The 22838-nt window shown below is 37.5% G+C and overlaps 2 protein-coding genes across 2 annotated transcripts in view; one reads left to right on the top strand and one right to left on the bottom strand.

The window, feature by feature from the left end:
* FAM227B (family with sequence similarity 227 member B) overlaps positions 1 to 22838 on the bottom strand; it is a 335873-nt gene that overhangs the window by 150799 nt on the left and 162236 nt on the right. The window lies entirely within an intron of this gene.
* The window catches only part of FGF7 (fibroblast growth factor 7), an 82632-nt gene continuing 64715 nt past the window's right edge, over positions 4922 to 22838 (top strand). The window contains exons 1-2 of the mRNA XM_072625055.1: positions 4922 to 5192; positions 5794 to 6354. Coding sequence (XP_072481156.1) covers positions 6069 to 6354 — 286 coding nt within the window. The 5' untranslated portion in view covers positions 4922 to 5192; positions 5794 to 6068. The remainder of the gene's footprint in view (positions 5193 to 5793; positions 6355 to 22838) is intronic.

Below are 22838 nucleotides of genomic sequence, written 5' to 3'. Positions count from 1 at the left end.
CATTACATTTATTTTCTCATGACTCAGTACTCAATGTGCTTGACTCTAAGGACATGGAAATGCAATCTGAAAAGGTAAGATCATGAAATATCACTGAGGCTTGATTAAACATAGCAGAAGTCATGCTGGAGATCACACACTTTGAAAGACAGAGCAACAAATGCTGAAGAAAGGCAAGTTTCTAAAAAGAGCAGGAGAGCGCAGTGGATGGTGCCAAAAAGATGGCTGGAGAACATCAGAAAATTTTCAAGCCATTTGCTTATTTTTTTTTATCTTAATAAAATGAGAATTGTCTGTAAGGTACAGGCTCTGTATATATCTTTTAACGAAAACGTTTTTAGAGAAAAGTTAGGTTTTTGCAGAAGATTTTCTAAAGTTGACCACATCCTCACAGTTACAAAATTTCCAGAGAGTGAAGGGAATACAAGATTCCTCTGCAGCCATTGTTTGTTGATTATAAGAAAACATTTTATTTGGTAGAGCAAAATATAGCCTTAGATGGCATTACTGCTGGTCTGTTGGCAGGTTCCAATGAGAAGAATTGGGTCAACTCCATGCCACAATGAGGCATCAGAGGAGGTCTTTAGTGAAGACTTCCATATTGTTCTAATAACAATAACTCATATTTAGTGAGGGCTTTCAGATTGCAAACTGCTTTCCTGTACAAGTTGGTGACTCTGTGAGGGCAGGGTCAGTGTCATCATTCCTAGTTTTTAGATGAGAAAAGTGAGGTTCAGAGAGTTTAAATGATCTGCCCCTGGTCACACAGATGGGAATTGATGAAATCAGGACCCAAAGCTTTTCTAACTTCCACTCTGAGTGTGACTGTTTCTACTATACTGTACTTTACCACTGATTTTTACCGTTAGGGTGAAATAACATCTTCTGCTTTTCAGAAATGGCAAAAAATGCTTTTCTCTAAGAAGAGTTGAAGGAAATACACTGAGATTTAGTTAAATCAGAAACTATTAATATGGCTTTGGAGAAGTATACTTTTTTTAAGAGATAAGGAGATACCTGTCCAAGGAGTCTTGAAGAGTTGGTCATGGCTGAAAGGGTTGAACAAGAACCATCATATATGAATATAAACTGAACGTAGCATTTAACAATATTCCTTTCTGTTGTCTGTTTTGGAAGTAATCATAAATGAGACCCAAGGTGGAAATGCAGCATTAAGTAAAACTGCTTTCATTAATTACATTACTGACTGTCTATCATTTAATCCCCGATGATAAAGGGCACCATAAAATTTTCTTAAGTAAAACCAGGTGGGGAGCCACTGACGCAGGAACTGTCTGCGCTTTCATGTCACTCATTGAAAGCAGTTTCCTTGCAGTTTTCATACAAATAGCTTGTCCCCAGAATTGAACTAGAAAAAAAAATCATCATAGTTTTCTTCTGAAAGGTCTCCTAACTATTAACACTGCTTTCTGTGGAAACAGAAATCAGAAAATACTACAAGCAACGGAAACAGGCATTTACAAAAGTTATAGTCATAAAAGTTCAGAGGCAAGGAACACTTAATGAACATTTTTCTCTTTCATAGAGGAAGAAACTGACGATATCCTAAGCCTAAATCAGAGCTTGCTCAAACAATCTGAGACCTATAGATTGAAGGCAATATTTCAAAATTTCTTTGCCTTTAGCTCATATGGTATATTTCGTAAGGAGGCTCCTAGAAGGCACAGTGGCTCAGGCACGGAGTCTGGAGTCAAGAAGACCTAAATTCAAATTTGTCTTCAGACATTTACCAGCTGTGTGACCCTGAGTGAATCATTTCACTTTTATTTCCCTCAATGTCCTCATCTTTAAAAAAGCGGTTAAGAATAAGTACCTAGCTCCCAGGGATGTTGTGATGATCAAATGAGGATTGTACAAACACATGGTCCAGGTTGCTACGAAAGACCTTCCAACATTAGAAGTTACCACATAGGAAGGATATCCCTAAACTGTCTCTAGTCATCTCAGAGTCACCATTTCTGGCTGGAAATAGCTTCCAAGCCAACACTGTGATGCAAGTGACATAGCTGTGGGCTCCCCTGAAGAAATCCTCATCTGTTAAACTTTTGAGAACACAAAGATTGAGATCCTTTGTAGAAGTCAATCTCTCTGTTGTTTCAAGTCTAACATCTAAATTTTAGGGGTATTTGGGCTAGTGATTTAATTGATGTGGGAGACTCTTAGCATGGATGAAGTCCTCTATTGATGCTGATTGGCCACTCCAACAATTTATAGTCTCAGGGGATTGCTAGGGCATAAGGAGATGAAATGACATCCCTGTGGTCACAGAGAGTATGTATAAATTTGATGTTACATCTTTCTGGCTGCAGAGCCACCCTTCTACCCACTATGTCACACTTCCTCTCCTATATAAAATAGCAACATATGCATTTAAAATGCATAGGTTAAATAGAATAAATTGGGGCAAGATAGGATAGACGGAAATACAGTCAGTCTTTCACAACATGAAGTATTTTGCATAACTAAACATATATAACCAATACTGAATTGCTTGTTTTCTCAATGAGGGTGGGTGAGGAGGGAGGAAGGAAGAGAATGAGGAACTCAAAGTTCTAAAAACGAATATTACAAATTGTTTTTACATGCAACTGGGAAATAAGATATACAGGCAATGGGGTATAAAATCAATCTTACCCTATAGGAAAATAGAAGGGAAGGGGCTAAGAGAAGGGGGGTGGTATGTGTGCTAGAAGGGAGGGCAGACTGGAGAAGGGGGTAATCAGAATGCATGCCATCTTGGGGTGGGAAAAGGGGAGAGACGGGGAGAAATTTGGAACTCAATCTTGTGGAAGTAAATGTTGAAAACTAAAAATAAATTAATTAATAAAAAGAATAAATGCATTGATTAACTTTTTTTCCCCCACAAAGGATTTAGTAAGCACTTATGTTCCAGGCACTGTGCTAAACACCACGAACACAAGGAAAAATGTAAGGCAGTCCCTGGTCTCAAGGAGTTACATTCTCATGGAGGAAGACAACTCATAAAAGGGAGCTGAAAAGTTGTGAGGGATGTTAGGTGGGTGAGGTGCACGCTTTACACACCTGGGATGAGATCCAGAAGAAATCTGGGGAGCCACAGTCTGAACCAGATTCGGAATAAGCATGGCTGGCATGGGGGCTTCCTCAAAAAGGGAGTTGAAGCCCATTTATTTTCAGTTTGGGAATTATAAGCTATATAGGTATGCAGTAAAGATTTACATTAACATTTTGGAAGGTAATATTATTTAGGGGAACAATTACTGCAATGTGCCTGTTTCTCCCCATGCAAAGTCTTTGGTGTAGTGAATAGGAGACACATAAATTTCTTAGTTTATGAACAATGCTGTTCTGCTCTGTGAATTTAGAACTCTTTGGAAGAAATGATCGATCTTATGAGCTTTGACACTGGCAGGAGCTGTCAATTTCCTATGGGAAACAGATCTGACACATCTGACTGTATCCTTTACTTTAGCCTTTAACTTTGGCCTTTTTGGAGAACGTTTGACTAGATCCATATATTATAACAGATAGTTATCTATTTCTCAAGATGTAATCACATGCTCTGTAAGGGATCTCCTGCTCTAGGGTCTTAAAAACTTGTTCCTTTTTGTGCTTTACAAACATTTAGGAAAGTTCTCTCCTCTCCCTCCTCTCTTTTCCTTCTTTCTCTCCCCCTTCCTCACATACTCACAAACCTCCTTCTTTTTCACATATACTTCTCCCCCCACCTCAACATACATATACTCAGATATTAACTCCATTTAAATCCAATGGAAGTGAATGGCCTTTTCCTCTTTGGTCCACATGCACCACCTGGTGGTGATGTAGAGCATTTCAAACATAGAGAGGTTATTGGGAGGGGAGCTTGTTAACTTAGGGAAGGGAATGGCAATTTATCAAAATACTGACTCAGAGTGACAATTATAATACCTTACAGGAGAGGGCTAATGAAATACTTGTGTATCTCAATATATAACTTGGTCCAGGAAGTCAAAGGAGGAAATGACTCATGCTAGGAAGTAGAATTTATTTTTCTGTCAATCACATATATGTATATTAAATATATGTATATAAAACCCTTGCATTTTACATGCTACCATTAATGTACTGTACTACTTCTTTTTAGGCGAATGACTTCACATGAGTATCTAATCCGTACAACCTATTATTATTTTCCAAGAAGAATTTTTAAAGCCAGCTATGTTTTCTCTTGCCTGTACTAAAATGAATTATGTCATACAGTTATCAGATTTTAGAGCTGGAAGAGACCTTTGGGAGATAACCTAATGCAATTCTTTTATTTTACAATTGAGGAAACTGAAGTCCAGTTTTCCAGGCTCATAAAGTTAGTCAGACATAGATCTGGGACTATGTATCCCAAGTCTTCTAACATCCAGTTCATCCATTGCAAATGTAAAAATTAATCTATCAGAACTGCCTCATATAAAATGACTAATAGCCTTCATATGAGAATAATGCATGTTTATGTCATATGTAAAGCACATTATATAGCCATTCTAAGTTAGCTAATATAACCCAATAATTTAAGTCTGACAGCCCAAGGGCAGAAGTACAACATGTACACATGAAACTGTGGGAGAGAGGCTAACAAATAAAACAATCCCTGCATGTATGAGAAAAAGAACATTTTTAGTCTGAGAACAGAAAACACGTGCTGAACTGCTGTAAAGAGAGATCCTGTCTGTTTTTCCTTTTTCTCTGCCTCATCCTTTTCATAAGAATCAGAGCAATTTGTTTCTAGAAAGTAAGTACCAACTTTGAGATTTCAGTATAAACTATGTTCATAGCTCCCTCTGATGACCGTTGGCCACTACACAAGTCTCCTTTTATTCTTGCTGGTGTATTCAACTAACAGCTCACTGGTTAAGTTTTAATTGCTTCCAATGAGGTCAGCAAAGGTATTTATCGAAAAGCACTGAATAACAGACTCTACACACACACACACACACACACACACACACACACACACACACACACACGAGCACGCACACACACGCGCGCGCACACACAGAGAAAATCCTCTTGCGTGTTGATTTATGGAAACAATTATGATTCTGCTGGAGTCTCTCAGCTGAGAAATAGTTTTTAGCTACAGTAGAGAGTCTCATGTTGCAAAAGGCAGACAACAGAAATGGAATACTTATATATCCAGCTGTTATCAAGAGAAACAAGTAAGTTATTGTTATTTGTCCTTTAAAATAATGTTTAAGTTTTTCTAATAGTTAATGTCTTTTTCTCTTTTTTGTTCAGAATTAGAGGGGAGAAGTAGAGTTAACAGATTTTCTAGGCATGCTGTTAAGATCTATAGCAATTACCCTGCATATAGCTTATGGAAAGATAAGGTTGAAGCTCTCCAGAGCTGTCCTGACATTTAAAACCAGACAAATGTGGGCAGTTCTGTAGAAAATAATTGGTTAACCACAAAAGTGAAAGCATGAAAAAAGAAATGTAGAAGCATTTGCACTTAGCTAAGAATAAGTTGAGAAGTTTATTTAAAGCAATAGCCTTAAATGCAAATGCTATTGGAAAACACCAAATGGAAATGAATAGTCTAACAAGGAATATATCTCTGTGTGTACATATATACTAACATAAGATGTATAGACAGTCAATTTGAGAAATTGACGTCCTCTTTGGAAGTGTTGTTTGTGGGATTCAGTCTTTATAAGTTAAACCACACCAACTAATAAACAAAATCGTCTACTGAGATTTATATATACAACTTTTCACTCCTTCCTCCCTTTCCTTTTTTATTGCTTTCAATACAAACAGAGGATTCAAGTAGCAAAGCAGGTCCAGACAACTGAGCTTATTACAACCTGCTTTTTGAAGGATATCTCAACTGAAAGGTACTGAAGGAGCCATCCTCCTGATATCAGTGACTTAAAGGATAAGAATCCTCATTTGGAAAGAACCACCAATCTCAATTAAGTAGATCCACCATTCATTGCCAAGGTAGAAGGAGGTCAATGACCTAGGAGCAACGGTCCAACTTGAGATTGAATTTTCATTATGGTATTCCTGAACACCCAGGGCACTGCACTATAATGCACAAATGGATACTGACATGGATCCTGCCAACTCTGCTCTACACATCATGCTTTCACATTATCTGTCTAGTGGGCACCATAGCTTTCGCTTGCAATGACATGACTCCAGAGCAAATGGCTACAAATGTGAACTGCTCCAGCCCTGAGCGACACACTAGAAGTTATGATTACATGGAAGGAGGGGATGTAAGAGTGAGAAGACTTTTCTGTCGAACACAGTGGTATCTGAGGATTGATAAACGAGGAAAAGTAAAAGGGACACAAGACAAACAGACTAATTATAGTAAGTATGCTTCTTTTTTTAAAAAAACCTATTGTTTACAAGCCAAGAAAAAATGTGAAGAGGGAAATTTTGATGAGTCCTCAATTTTCTTTCTTTTTCTTCTCCCACATTAATCTGAACAAGTTTTTCTCAATTATTTAATACTGGGGGGTTTGGATTATGTCAATATAAATACCTCCTTGGTGTAATATAGATCTGCTGCTGTGATCAGCCTAGCTGGTAAACTGAGCCAAGTTGAAAACATAAAACTACATGTCTTATTCTAAAAGTGCTCATGAAAGTCAAACAAAGTCTAAGTGGAACCATTTACACAGAAATGATTTAATATTTTCTAGTTAACAATGGAAGTTTAGTATAGTATTAAGTGCTCATTAAATAATGACTGAAAAAACTTACTATCATTTCAGTTTTTAAACAAGCTATTTTATGATTTGAGTACTTAGGCTACAGTCTCAACAGCAACAGTTTACAGTTATGTAATAAAAAGGAGTCTCTTTTTTTCTCCCATCAGTCCATACTGTTAGTGGTATATATTAGGTTGCTGTCTACTGGTCAAAAACCACAGCCAGATTCTTCTCTACATTTTGTTTATTTGAAATCTTCTTTGCATGAGTTCTATTTCATTCTATGCGTATACGAATGCAAAACATTTCAAGGAAAAGATATCTAAAGTTAAAGAGGTGCTACTGCTCATGATTGAAAGGTCCTCCATCCCTCCCCCACCATTTTCCATCTAAAGAATCAAAATTACACATTTTTTATTTTGAAATTCTATTACTGATTATATTAATTCACTTAATGACATAAAAGAGCTTACTCTTTAATAGAGTAAAAGTACTGCTTCCCTCAAATAATATATAAAGTGCTTTGGGAGAAAAACAATTAAGGGATAAAAAAACTGGATTTTTTTGTTTGCAGCACTAAAAAACAGATGCTGCAGTTCTATTTCATCTTGGCACTGTTTGTACTAAGTTTCACTGAAAATGATCACATCAAAAATGATAAAATATGTTTTTTATTACGCTATTCCACCAAGTAAAGTACAATTATGTAACTTTTTATATTTACTATAGGGTCACTTTAATGGTTGGTCTATTATCACTTAGGATTTAATCATCGTCCCCTCTGATTTCACTAATTGTATTAGTCCCTGAAGAAGCCCCTAGTGATAATAAATCTTGATTAGTTCCAAATTCATTCTGGGAATTTTTTTTTTGTAGATTTCCACTCATGAGAAAAACCAGAGAATCTATTGCAATTATCTAATCTAGAGGCTACTGAAATGTCATCTATTTAACTAAGTGCAGGGTGGGAGAGAGCACACTGGCTTTTGGGAAACCTGGCTTATACTTCCATTTCTGTCACTAACTAGCTTGTGCAATACTTTCTGGGAGTCAGTTTCATCATTTGTAAAATGAAACATTTTTTTTTACTAGTTTGCCCTAAAGGCTCCTTTCAGATCTTAAAATCTATTCAAAATTTATCTATATATACATGTATATATCTAACTCTCCTCATAGGGGTATGTGCATACCTATACCTCACCTTGTTTGACAAATTTTCATTTTATAAATAAGTGAGTATTCACTCATAAATAGTATCATAGCATATATCAGTTGTGCTGCTTTATACTTAGAAGAAATCTGTAATTATACATGGGAATTCTGATATTGCTAAAATTTGCACCCAAATGTGTTTTTCTTTACATGTATGTACATTTTTTAAAAAAAGCGTCTATTAGATACTTATCACTCACATTGATTGAAAAATTGAATGTGAGTATAATGAGAAGTGGACAAGATGGCTAGAGTTCTAATTTTTACTTCCCTATTTGCTGTCTGTGTGATCTTAGGGAAATTAATAAGTTTTTCTGGGTCTCAGTTTCTTCATTTGTAAAGTGAAGGAGTTGGATTAGATGACATCTAAGATCTCTTCTAGAGCTTAAGATCTTTAATGACAAGATAAGCTGTCAAAACTAATTTGATGTCTCAGTGAGAGGAATTTAATTAACCTGGAAGGTACCATAAGGACCATGTAGTAAGTACCCCCATGTTCTCTACTTCATTATGATTCTAAATAACATTAAAATATTTGTATTGAAAAATAAGAAAAATAGAGAGGAAATGGGAAAAGGAAGCATAAACTTCAGTGTGAAAGGAATAATGTACAATTTTAAAATGGCACTTTGCTAATCTAGTCACATTATTTATCATTCAATTCAGAATGCAATTGCATTGTATTTGGAACAAACTGAAAATTTGGATCCCTTTGGGTTTTCTTAAAGCTCTAAACCCAAATGCACTGTATCTGAGACAAACTCTGTGATTTGGATCCAACACAGTTGGGATGAACTTTGAATAGTCAAAAAATTAATACCAGCTTGGTAGACCATTTTTCCTTAAAAATGTTATTTCTGTAGTTTCAAAAAAGAAAGACACACCTACCTTAGCCTAAATGAGAATGTTATGAGACCTTTCTATATGAAATGGCATAATATACCTAAGATAAATTTTGATACTAAGATCTATCTTGATCATATAAGCTATTTCATATGTGGAGAGTGAAAACCTTTCTTCAGAAGGTAAACTTTCCAGGAAAGGGTACAAACCATGTCAGAAACTTCTGGCAATTTCTTTGCTTTCAGCCGTTATCACCTTTTTAAATGATTATCAGAACCTAAGAAATACTGTAATTTCTCATACCTTAGGTTTCTTTCTTTAATAATAGCAATTATAGGTGGAATTGGTATATGACTTTAAGGCTTCACAAAGCACTTCAGAAATGTTATTTCTTCTTAGGTTCACATCCCTGGGAGGTAGGTTTGCAAATGAGGAAAAGGAGGTTCCTCAAAGGTTAAGTTGCCCAGTGTCATACTGTCTGAAGCTAGATTTGAATTCAGGATCACCCTGCTTCCAGGTTCAGTGCTTTATCTACTCTACTACATAGGTACACCCTGGTATCTTGGAACGAACTATTGGCTTCCCTATAATCCCAAGAAGATAAAGTACCTTGCTGCTATAGGAAACTGGGTAGAAAGAAGCATTCTACTTGCATTAGATAGAATGGATAGAAAATGATTGCTAGGAAATTTTGGGCTTAGATAAGGATCTTGGCAACTATTAACTACCACATGAGAGATGGAAGAATTTGCTTGTATCTTCACTGCTTTCTGAACACAAAAGGTGCAGATCAATAGCGTTGGAGTTGGAGTCCCTTCCCTTTATGCATTGACTAGATTCAAAATTGGGACCATATCTTCAAACATTCCAAAGAAATACGGAAAATATGGAAACAACAATTTAATGATGATTAGTATTCACATATACCGCTCCCCTTTTATCAACAGGAGGTTGAAAGCAAACTAGGAAAACGAGCAAGTTTAAAAACAATCAGATAGTCAATAAGCATTGATTAAGCACCTACTAAGTGCCAGGCACTGGGTTAAGTGCTTGGGATAGAAAGAAAGGCAAAAACAATTCCTACCCTTGAGGAGCATCCAATATATTGGGGGAGATAGCATACAAACAATTAAATGCAAAGAAGATAGGTACAGGATAGATTGGAGAGAATCAACAGAGGGAATGAACTAGCATAGTGTAAAATATCAATGTCAGTGACTTGATTTGTAATTTCTAAAATGTTCTGATGGGTTCAGAAACCTTCTTCCTTGAAGATGGTTATACAGTCTGTCAAGTTGCCTGTCTGAGGTAGTTAAATTTCACAAGAAAGAGTCTTCTCTCTACCACCACCATCTACCTGAACTGAATGAGTAGAAGATGCTGATGGAGGTGACTAGGATTTTGATAGGCAGAATAGAAGTTAATGCATAGGAATCAGGTTTCAGAGGGATTGGTAAACTAAGGACTGGTGCCACTAGACTCTGTTTATAGGAGAATTATTACTATTATAGGAAGTTAGACTCACGACAAGGATAGCCCCAGAGGAGGTTTTGGGATTAATGTTGTCACATTCGTGTGTGTGTATGTGTGTGTATTCAGGGGAAGTGGGCTAGGGTCTGAACTTGTCATTTCACTAGTGTGGGGAAGCCCTGCGGACTCTGTCACTTCTGATGCAGATCCACAACTATCCCATAATTTCTGGTGTTAGCTGCCTGGGAGCAGTTAACAGTTACGTGACATGTATCAAAGATAAACCCAAGTCTTCCTGACACTGAAGTCAATATGTTTCAGATTTTAAAAAGAATTGAAACTGAGCTACCTTGTGTTGTTCACATCCTTTTTAGAAGAGAGAAGGAGATGACAAATCACTCTATTGTCGCTGGCCAAGAAAACCCCCAAATGGGGTCATGAGAAATTGGGCATGACTGAAACAATGATCAACAACCACCTGGGACAATGGAAAGAGCATTGAATTTGAGGTCAGAGGAGCTGGGTTTCATTCCCACCTTTGCTGCTCCCTACCAGAGAGACTTTGAGCTAGTCACTCCATCTGCTTGGGCTTCAACAACCTCATCTGCAAAATGAGGGGCTTGGTCTAGACTCGAGATGGTTTCTAAGGTCCCTATGAGGTTCTATGCTTATGATCCCATGATCTGACTTCAGACTCCTTACCTGTGGCTGTACTAGGTGTTAAGTAGAGACCAATTTCTTAAATGTTTTATTTAAATTCAGAATCTTGGATACAGAATAAACAAGGAATGAGGGAGAGAGAGTGAAAATAAATTTAAAAAAATTCTAAGGTAGCATTATAACCAGAACATAATATTTATTTGAACATAGGACTTCCAAAGAGCCACGGAGAAGGTGGGCAAGTTGCCACTGCCAGGCAGGAAAGATGCTAGAGAGGCAGGCCAGAGAGAAAGTAGATGCAAAACAAAAAGGAGGGGGGCTGCCTCTTACTTATATCAAGGACTAGGAAGTCCTGGATCAAATCCTCCCTGGCTACTCCAGGCTTAATGTGCTGGCTATAGAAAAATAGAACATTAACCTGGGTCTATGTGAAATGGAGTTATAAGAGCAAAATGGGTCTTTAAAACTCATGCCCCAAACTAAAGAACTAGTCATTTCCTCTCAAGCAGGATAAATATGAATAGTCATAGCAAAGAACCTGTTTACAGCTGGTATTCTGTTGCTAGTGTCTGAGACTTTTCTTGGTTGGAGGGGGGTGGGGGTTAGAAGGGACTGCAAGCAGGGTTGGCCACCAGCAGCCAGAGGAGATCACTCTGCACCTGACAGAAATAACACTGCTATTTCAGTAGAGGAATTGAGGTGCCAAGTGAAAACCAGCAGAAGCAGTGCATTGGAGGCTCACAGCAGCTCTGAGAGACAAATGAGATGGACAGTCCAGACCATTCCAGATCATTTTCTTGCTTTTAGCATCCAATTACAAGGGAGTCTGCTCCTCCTCCCCAGTGGTCAATATTGCTGGATTCTTTAAAACAGCAGAAACGTTTAATTGCCACACATCACAGATCAGAGAGTAAGTATCCCTCACTTAGTAATAACTGAATACCATAAGTTCTGTAGTGAGAGAAGGGATGGGCCTTCTGAGGAGCAGCCAGCGATTTGGCAATAGTTTTGGACAGTTCCACTGTGATGGAATGGGACTCGGAATTGGACGGGGGTGGGGTGTGGAACACAATGGTGTTGTTGGATAGGACTTGGCAGAGGGAACTTGAGCAACTCAATTAGTCAACAATTCTTTGGGTAGGATCCTGCTGAAGAGTAACCTCTTCTAGAGACCAGTAAATAGAATTTTTAATTCCTAAACGTGGAAGCTGTAGGCTCTCTTACTTTCAGCCTAATTCTAACAAATGATTTACTGTAGAAGGAAAGAAAAATTACAACAGATTTTTTTAAAAAGGCAACAGTAATAATAATTTTTAAAGGTGGGCCACTAGGACATGCCTACTGAATCTGAGTCACTGGAATTAAAAAAGTGGATAATTCTAGCCTGTTGTTCCTCTATAGCCACTTGCTAAGGCAGTTACTTAGCATTTAGTCAGTCAGAAAAACATTTATTAAATGCTTCCTATGTGCCTGGCACTGTGCTAAGGACAAAGGATACCAAAAAAACCCCCAAACAAACCAGTATAAACAGCCCCTTGTCTCAAAGAGCATATTCCAAGGAAGGAGACAACATGTAAACAACTAGGTACCTAGAAGGTATATTCATTGTAAATGTGATGAAATACGGGAGGGGGGAAGCAGCTGCATTGCAATGTCCCCAAAGTAGGTCAAATAGAAAGACATTATTACCTGTGGTGGATCTTGGAAAGTTTCTAGTTTTCCAATATCATTTTATTATTTTTCATTTTACAAATTTTCTATACCCTATTTTCCCCTATATTTCTTCTTTTTTTGTCCCCATTAGCTTACCCACCTCTACCTTTGTAGATCTTTGCCTGAGTTGTCCAGGACCCATCAACCTAGAGAGTCAATGCCCTCTCATGCTTTCCAGATTATTCATGGGTAAGGTAGTGATAGTTGAAAGAACTGTGAATCTTGAACCTTGGTGCCCTGACTCACCTATGGACACCTCTGTTCTTCCCTGAGATTCACAGACTGCAATATAAGGGGAAGCAAAGCCTGCTTAGATGACAGTAGAAAGGATGGGAACCTTTAGTCTAGAGCAGGGGCTCTTAACCAGGAGTCCATGGATAGATTCCAGAGGGTCTATAAATTTTGATAGGGGGAAAAAAACAACTTTATTTTTACTAACTTCTAGCTAAAATTGAACATTTCCTTTAATTATAAATGTAGGTAGCAAACTCCAGTAGTATCAAGCCCCACCAAACTGCCAAAAGCATCCACAACACACAAAAAAATTAAGAACTCTTGGTAGACAGTCCTGAGGATGGTGAAAAGAATATTAAAGTAGATATACAGCTTGTGTGCAAGGTTGGAATCATGCAGGAAAATGGCCTTAATGTCCTTTTTTTTTTTTTTTTTTTTTTTTTTTTTTTTTGTAAAGGCTGGTTCCTAATTCTTTTAAGCCTTATGCTAGCAAGACAATTTCAATGAAGTAGGTAGAGTGCCCCAAGCACAGTACTGCAGTGAGGATGGGTTGGATTCCTAAGATTTTTTTCAGGAGAGCTCCCTCACCTCCACTTTCTCGTTTCCCAAAGTGGAAAAACAATGGGCAGGAAGAAAAGGCAAGACCTTTGATTATGTCAGCTATTTGTTTCCAATTCAATCTAGCTAAATCAAGGTTACTTCCTTACAAACTTCTATTTTCCCTGTAATATATTCAGTTCTATAAACCAATGATACTGGAAAATAATCATCTTCTATATTTCATAAAAACTAGGAAGGTACATAAAATAGCCACCACAAATATCTTTTATTATTTAATTCTATTTTGACCCAGGTCTCAGTTTCATCATTTGTAAAGTGAGGAGGTTGGATTATATTATCTCTACAGTCCCTTGAAACTCTAAATCCTACGATTCAATAGGCTTTGGGGATTTCTCTCAAGGCATGCCAACATAGTAGTAAAGTGAGTCTCATCTAGCTTCCCTTATTGTGAATGGGGATGTTGTAGAAACATTCAGTTCAATTCAAACATTGATGAAGCTCCTATTATGTGCAAAGAACTGTGCTGTGGATATAAAATTAAAAGCAGAAGTTTTTGCCCTCAAGAGGCTTACCACCTTCTACTTGTTGGGATACTACCCATAAACTGATAAGCATATTCACAAGGAGAGTAATGGGGGCAAAAAAGATCCAACTAAAATGCTGGAGGAATAATTTGAGGAGGGAGAGATTTGTCACTTTTTTCTGGGTATGGGGGGAGGAGATGGCATGGGAGATGACTCCAGGTGATGGAAGATAAGGATTCTGAAAGGCAAGATCAAGGAAGGAATACATTGTAGATAAGGAAGGAGTGGTCCCTCATCGAAATATTTGAAGTATCCTAATGTGTTAAAAGTGGGGTTCTCATTTTTTTGGAGAAAACTAATTGTTGTTAGTACTCTTTCAACAATGTATAGATCCACATCAATTATATAAGGAATGAGGAGAGATGAAAACTAATTCAGCATTGATGCTTTGGAATAATTTTACCATGTTTAGTCAGTGATACCATCTTCACAAGGGTCATGGCCAAAGTAAAGTGATTCTTCTGTATTCACGTTAGCTCCTCTGTGGAAGAGTCAATGTAATCACTTTAAAGGGAAGAGTTTAGGGTACCTACAAACCTTTTAAAATTAAAGGTGTTTAATTGTGTATGAGGGAGGGGTGAGGAAGAGAGAGGTAGAGAGGGAGGGAGCAAGAGGCAACGAGGGGGTAAGGAAGGAGAGAGGGAGAGAGACGGGGGAAGAAAAAGACAAGGGACAGAGTGAGAGACAGAGTAAGACAGAGACAGAGAGACAGACAGAAGACATAGAGTCATAGACACAGAGGAGTAGACGGAACAATAAATAGATTTTTGAATTTATAGTGATCATGCCATTATACGGCAAGCACTGAAAGGGGTTTAAATATGTGGGAATCTCACAGAACATTGGTCCTTGGACCTTTCTTCAGGAAAAGGTGGGGAGGGGGCAAATAGATTTCTAAATTTATAATGACTTTCTATAAGTAGTGACAAGGTCTAAAGATAGTGGAATATCATAAAGAATCAGTTTCAGGACCCATTCTTGCTAGGCATAGGGAAAAGGGCCTTATTAGCCTCTGGCAGTGGGAGAGGATTGGGTAATTAAAACAAAACATGAACTCTGGGAATACTGGATTTAGCTTAAGACTATAGAGACAAAACTTAGAGGGCATTTGGGTAGTTGACTTATATAGTTCCTTCTTGGACAGGAGGTATCTTTCTATTGGTCAAATCTGTAGGGGGGCATTGAGTTTTTAGTAACCTTTGCTGACCATTCAGAATTATTCTGGAAACTCATTTATCTTTTAAGGCTAATGGAAGATGAAAGAAATAATGTTTCACAGATTTAAAAGCATATTTGCCATGTTTTAATCAAAGATATCACATTTTCCATTTTATCTGTTCACAGAATCAGTAACTAATGCTGAGGAAATGACAAATCTGTACACAATCTTACCCAATAACTCTCTCCCAAATTCTAACTATTGTATAAGCCTAGATTATGACCAATTTCCATTTATAGTTAGGGGTTTGGTTCTATGTTGCCTAAGAATTGATCTGAGTCAGTCTCGTAGGAGTGATTCTTGACTAAATACTTGTGCTAAAGGGCATAAGCTGGTTATGGAATATAGAATGCCAACTTGCTTTAGGAGGGCACATGAATACACAGATAACAGGAGTGGCATTTCAGGCCTGAATTGTCTCTAGAAATCCAGGGACCCAAGGAGATGGAAGGGTAGTTTCTGAAATTCTCAGAAGGACATAGTTGTGATGATCCCCTATGGCTATTATTTGGTGAACAAAACTACTTCTATCTTCATTTTACTTGTTGTCATGTAGACGAGCACTAATAAACGATGAGAAAAGTTTTAGGCCAAACAATACAGTATAAGTAGGGGAAAAACCCCAACCCTTTCTCTTTTCTAAGAATTCATGTCTATAAAAGTTGTGGTTGTTTCATTCACCTCAATAAAGAAACCAGAACTTATTCAATGACCAAAAACCATGTAGAGCTTTCATAAATTATAATAATAGCAAGCCCTAATTTCCTTCTCAAGTGATAAATGCACTACTCTTCTTTAATTATGATGGGGGGCGGGGAGAGAGACCTGAAGTCTATCATCTAGTTCTATATTACTTTTCTTATGGAGCAGGAAACATTCTTTCCCATTTCTACTTAATGTTCTCACTCACAGCCTCAAAGCACGAATTTTTCATCTTTCTTACGTCACTGAATTCTTTGACAGTGTGGTGAAACCCATGGGCGGCTTCTCAGAATGTTTTGAGATGTACAGGATTATCAAGGACAGAAATTACATTGACATACAGCAAAAAGGTTTTTTAATTAAAAAAAGTTCTTGGACCCCATCCTGAGTCTATCTTCTAAGTGTTCTACTAAATACAGGCATCATTTTGAATTCCTGAGGAATGATCTTATCTGTGTATTTAGTTATTGTGCCTTATGCCTCTAATATTTCTATTACACCTTGAGTTAGAAATGATACAGTTTTGAAAAGATCTAAAAAGGGACAACTAAAGGTTAGTGCTCTCCAAAATATGAAGAGGAATATGACTGCAAAATCCCTTCAGGCACAAATAGGACAAACCTTTAACAGTGGGCCCAAACCCAGAACACCGGAACAGGAAGGGAATCTACGAAACTGAAGAGTACAGGGCGAGAAAAAAAGGAGGAATTTTGCTTTTTAGTGGCACAAAAGACTACAGAGGCTAAAAATACAAACAGCTTCAAGGATTCCTAGAAGTTCATATAATCATCCCCATCACCGTCATCAGAGTAGCTTGAATTTAGATAATGCTTTAAGGAAGGCAAAGAGTTTTATGTACATTATTTCATTCAATTCCCCACAGCATCCTTGAGAGGTGGGTGCCCATATCATCCCCATTTTACAGATGAGGAACCTGACACTGAGAGAAGTTACATGACTTGCCCAGGATTACACAGCTAGAAAGTGGCAGAGTCCAAATTTAAACTTAGACCTTCTGACTCCTAATACCAACACTGTGCCATGTGGCCACTGGAGAACTGAAAGGGATCTTGAGACGTCAATCTGATTCGAGCCTTTGCTTGTAGAAGAGAGAATTTTTAACTGATTTAGGGCAGACAGTTGTCTATAGGCACAGATGCTCTGTATCTGCAATAATTTTCATTACTTCTCTTAATCTTTTCAATTTTCTTCACTTACACTGGACACAATATATAATAAGGGCTTGACTCCCATATGAAGGAAGGACCGTTTCCAGACTTTTAGTCTGTATCCCTTGATACATAGTCATGTTGGCTTTTTTTTCAATAGGGAGCTGCCTTGATGACTTACATTCATTTTGTGATCATCTATGGACAACAGATTTTTCTGTTCGGTCCTAGTGCCAAGTCAATATTAAGGTATCCTGAGCTGGGATCATTGTTTGCTTCTATGTGTATCCTTTTCACCTATTCATTCAAAAAGACTTTAGTGCTAGGGACTGTTCCAAACAGTTCCAAACAAATTTTACTGTCTTTTTTGGGGAAAAACAACACAAACATAGACAAGTAAATACAAAATTTATACCATATAAAGTAATTCAGAGGGGAAAGGGCACTAGCAACTAACTGGGACAAATTAGGATAGGTCCTGTGAAAGAGATGACATTTGATCTGAGTCTTGTGACATTGGAGAATCTAATGGTAGGGAGGAGACAGTGCATTTCTAGCATGTACAAAGGCCTGTAGATGAGAGATGCAATATACAGGAAATGTTATGTAGACCAATTTTGCTGGGACATGAGGAGAGTAAGGGAGAATACTGCATAATAATTTAAGAAGGGTAGTCTGGAGCAAGATTCAGAAGAACTTTAAATGTCAGCTGAAGGGGTTTTGAATTTTAGCCTACAGGTCTGGAGAATGGAACTTCTGGATAAGGGAAGTTACATGAAGATACCTGTTTTAGGAGTATTACTTTGGTGGTGGTGCAGGAAATGGATTGGAGAAAGGAGAAACTGGAGGCAGAGAGACCTAGTGTAAGGATATTGCAATAGTCCAGGCTGGATGTGATGAAAGTCTCCTCAATGAGGATGACAGCCATGTGAATGAAAAGAAGTGTACTAATGTGAAAGATGCTGTGGATACAGAAATGACCATACTTGGCAGCTGCTTGGATATGGGAAAAAGGAGGCAAGGAACAGATGACACTGGAAATGTGAACCTGGGTCATTGGAAGGATGAGGATGTCCTCAACAGCAACAGGGAAGTCAGAAAGAAGGGAGGGTTTGGGGAAAAAGATGAGTTCTGGTTTGGACATGTGTTTGAGATGCCTAGAGGATAAAATATGGATGGGGATACATATGCATATGCTTGTTTGTGTTCATATGTATAATTTTTATTTAGTAATTTGCATAAGATGGCATTTGAACCCATGGAAGCTGGTGAGATCTCCAAGATAGAGAGTATAGAGCACAGAGAAAAGATCATCTAGGATGACTTCATTCTTTTTTTTTAATTTCAATCATCATCTTCTATTTTTTTCTCTCTGTTACACTGAGTACCAACTACCTCCATTGAATTCTAGATCATTTGTAAATAAAATAAATGCACAGCGAGGTGACAAAGTGAACAGAGTGTTGGGCCTGGAATCAGGAAGACTCATCTTCCTGAGTTCAGACTTGGCCTCAGACACTTACCGTGTGACCCTGGGCAAGTCATTTGACCCTGTTTGTCTCTGTTTCCTCATCTCTAAAATGAGCTAGAGAAGGAAATGGCAAACCGCTCCAGGGTCTTTGTCCAAAAAATTGGATATGGGATCAAAGGGCCAAAATGGGAAATTAGTGTAGATTGCAGTTTCAGAGTTCTCTGAAGCCAGCTGTACTTTGTGTGCTTGTGTTGAGTGTAATTATACAATATTTACATACAGAATTAGCTGGTAACTTAAATGATGACCTCCAGAACTCTGACATCCCATGTACAGTTTGGTTATTTCAGGAAACATTTGGGTGGTCAGTTCTGTGGCCACTCAACAGGGAACTCAACGAGTTTAATATGTGGTCACTCAACCAAATGTCTATAATTATGTATTAAAACACGCTCTCATCTCTCAGTGTTGCCAATATCCAACATATTACTAACCATTGTGTACAATCAAGTTAAAAATGCCACAGGGGAGGTGAGAATAGAGAGGGGAAAATGGCTTCCAATTGTATATCTACTTTTCTTGAAAAAGCAGGTTACATACTGACTACAGTTAAGTGATCTACAGCTGAGACGGAAGGAAGGAAGGAAGGAAGGAAGGAAGGAAGGAAGGAAGGAAGGAAGGAAGGAAGGAAGGAAGGAAGGAAGGAAGGAAGGAAGGAAGGATGGACGGACGTGTGAAGTGCCTACTAATCACCAAGCACTTTAAAAATATCATTTCATTGGATCCTCACAACTATTCTGTGAGAAAGGTTTGATTATTACCCCATTTTAGAGTTGAGGAAACTGAGGCAAATGGAGGTTAATAACTTGACTAGGTTCATACGTCTAGTAAGGGACTGAGATTGGATTTGAACTTAGGTCTTCCTGCTCCAGGATAGAGATCATTCTCTCTGCTTTACTTCTTAGCTGACTAGATTGCAGTTAGTACACCAGAGGTATTTAAAGTCAAACAGTTCTTTGAAGCATGAGGAAGGACAAACTGATCTAAGAACTCCATAAAAAAACTCATTGGTTTGGGCACATGCCTCCTCACTTTGTGATTCTCACTCTTGTTTTCCCATAACTCTTCTCTAATCAGTCCTAATCTCATTATTGGATAATAAAAATTTTATGTCAGTCTCCTCTGTACAAGATTTCCATGCATTTGTCCCCCCGTTGGTTCAGATGATTTAAATTAATTTTGTTTACAAGTTGAAGTTTGGATAGATTTTTACACCTTTCTTACATATGCATTAAAAATATTTGTACTGCCACTCATTATTAAATTGCCATATAATTGTCACCAAAATGGTTTCAAAATTCAGTGGATAAGTCTGTCTGGTCTGTCTTAGGAAGTAGACCAGGCAATTTTCTTCTTAATAGGCTCCCAAATCCAAACAGGATACAAAAACAAGTAAAGCAGAAAGGAAAAACTATTGAAAAATCAATTGATAAAGAAATAGTTGCTTTGCAAATTGGTTCTTTTGTCCATTATTCACTTATTTCCTGATCCTATTTGGAAGAGACCCTCTTAAAACAAAGGATTCTGACAATAAGAAAGGGTCAAAAGAAAGAAAAAGATGGAACCAGACAGTAGTAAGGTAGAATATTTGGAATTCTTGCTGTCTTACGGCATGGGCTGAGCCTGGACAAGTTGGATCCTGGACACATTGCCGACTTCCTTGTTTCTTATTTTTTCTTAAAACCGAACATAAAAATATTAGTGATCTGTTGACTGCTCTAGAAAGATTCAGACCAGTACCTACCAAAATCACCTCCTTGGCAGAGTTAAGTAGTTGCATTCTTTTAGGTCACTAGAATATTTCTAAAAATTTACTAAACTGATCATTAATTAATCCTAAATCAGAGCAAAATAAATTATCTATACTGACAGATACTTATTGTGTCTACTTATGGTAGTAGTGGATAGAACACATCATCAGAAGTGAGAAGACCTGAATTCCTTTTCTGGCTTTGTTTTCTCCATGACCTTATTCCAAGTTATACTTACTCTGGACTCCAATTTTCTCATTAATAAAATGAAAAGGTTGAACTAGGAGATCTCTAATAGTTTATGCTTTATAATTCTAACCTTAATAACAACAACATTCAGTACTAATAATTCTCATTTACATAGCATTTTAATATTGCCTTGTTACTCCGCTCTGCCAGACAAGGGTTTTGATGCAATGTGTTAAGTGCTTAGTTGTCTTAGAGTTTTCTCTTAGACTGATGATGCTCAAGCTGACTTTGAGGAAGGAACAGTGTTCTAAGGGAGATAGATTAGGGTGAGATCAAGGATCCAGGATGAGGAGGAGAGACAGGAGCGGAATGAAGAAAATGGGAGTGAACTCAGAAATTTCTCGTTAGAGAAGAGGGAAATGTGATGTAATGGAGCCCATTAGATCCGGAGTCAAGAGACCTGGATTTGAATCCCAGCCTTGCCACTGACTGACCACCTATGAAACCTTGGGCAAGTCAGTTACTTGCCTGGGTCTCAGTTTCCTTGTTTGAAGGGGTTGGACTAGGTCCAGTCCTTTTCAGTTTTATGGCTCAGAGAGACCTGAGGTGAAATGAACTTGATTTCAGGAAAGTACAAGGTTAACCCTTATAGAGAAAAGAGGCTGGGATAATGGATTCTGAACAGTCATTCCTAGCTTCTTGTGGCTGTTTTAGTCCCTCTCTGGTTACCCTTATACACTCAGTGAATGTTTTCATCCCATTTTTAAAAACCACATTCACTATGTGTTCCAGGTACAAAGGGACTGCAGATAAATGGCAAATTAGTATAATTCTGAATCCTTGAAAGCAAAGATAATTGTTCCCTTGATATCTTCAGGGCCTATGGAATGTGTCTTTATACACAGAAGATGGTGAATGACTTTTTTTCTTTAGGATCTTTCACGAAAGACTCCTTATTGTATTTCTTCATTCCAATTGTTCATTCTCTTGCCATCCCCAAAACTAGCTGCAACAACTTATTACAAGGCATTTCATGCTACATACTCCATCCCCAGGCAGAGACATTCTAATCTATTACTGACTAGCTTAGTATTCATTGTAACTTTCACCCTCTTAACACTTAACACTTTCTCCCTTCTCCACCCCCATTGTCTCCATACATAGTTTGTGAAATGGAGAGTTAGAGACATTCAGACAAGGCTTCAAACACAGCATACACTTGAATTCATTACAAATTTTAAACTGAAAATGTTTGGAGTTTCTTTACAATAAAAGATAACTTTGAAGCTTTTAATATACTCTTTCACAAACACATTTACAGTGAGAGGAAAATGGCATATCAAAGTAAAATTTTAACCAAGAAGGTAAAGGAGTCAATGAATGAATTGTCCTTGGTTTATTTTGAATTCAATAGAAGTTATAAAAAACCAAATAAATAGGTTATTCAATTTATAATAACACTTTTTTTCTTTTCTGGAATACTTGGTAGAAATATTTAAACTAAAAAGGATATGTATATCGCATTCCAGTTTCCTTGGGCATTTAAAAAATCACATAAACACATATTTAGAAAAAGAAATCATATGTACACACATCATATATATGTTCATATTATATATACACACATTGCACACATATATACACACACATGTGTGTGTGCGTGTATGTATTGTCTTCAGCACAGTCAGGTATGCACACAAGTCCTCTGACTCCAAATCCAACTCTCTTTCTCTAGTTCCATGATTTGGTTACAATCTTGCACTTTCTCCAGACATCTAGGTGGTGCAGTGGCACACACATACATACATACACACATACATACATGCATACACACATGAATATTATTCCCTTCAAGCTATTATTTATACAGAAACTTATTGTTCATACGTCATATGTAACATAGTAAAACCATACGTGTGTATACGTGTAGAAACATAGCATGTGAATACATGTATATTTGTATGTGAATATATACATGTTTCTCTCTATCTATCTAAAATGCTGCTGCAGTGACAGTTCCTAGTATGAATCACAGTTGTTTGAAAGACCAAGGCCATCCTTTGACTTACAGCTAAAGGTGGTTTTGTGAACTCTACTGCTATTGGCTACTGTTACAGTTCCTATTCTTTTTGACACATTTGTGCAAATAGAGTCAATCCATTTCCCCTTTCTACATGTTGTTGTTGATCTGTGTCAAACTTAGCTACTTAGTTATTTTATTTTTTATATTTTAGAATTTTTGAAATTGAAGCTGCATTTTACCGTGTAACCTTAAGATTTTACTCTACTGTTTGCAGTTGCT

The sequence above is a fragment of the Notamacropus eugenii genome, chromosome 7 (assembly GCF_028372415.1).
Source record: "Notamacropus eugenii isolate mMacEug1 chromosome 7, mMacEug1.pri_v2, whole genome shotgun sequence".
Classification (NCBI taxonomy): domain Eukaryota; kingdom Metazoa; phylum Chordata; class Mammalia; order Diprotodontia; family Macropodidae; genus Notamacropus; species Notamacropus eugenii.
Note: the sequence above shows the minus strand (reverse complement) of the source record. Positions and strands in the feature narration are given on the sequence as shown.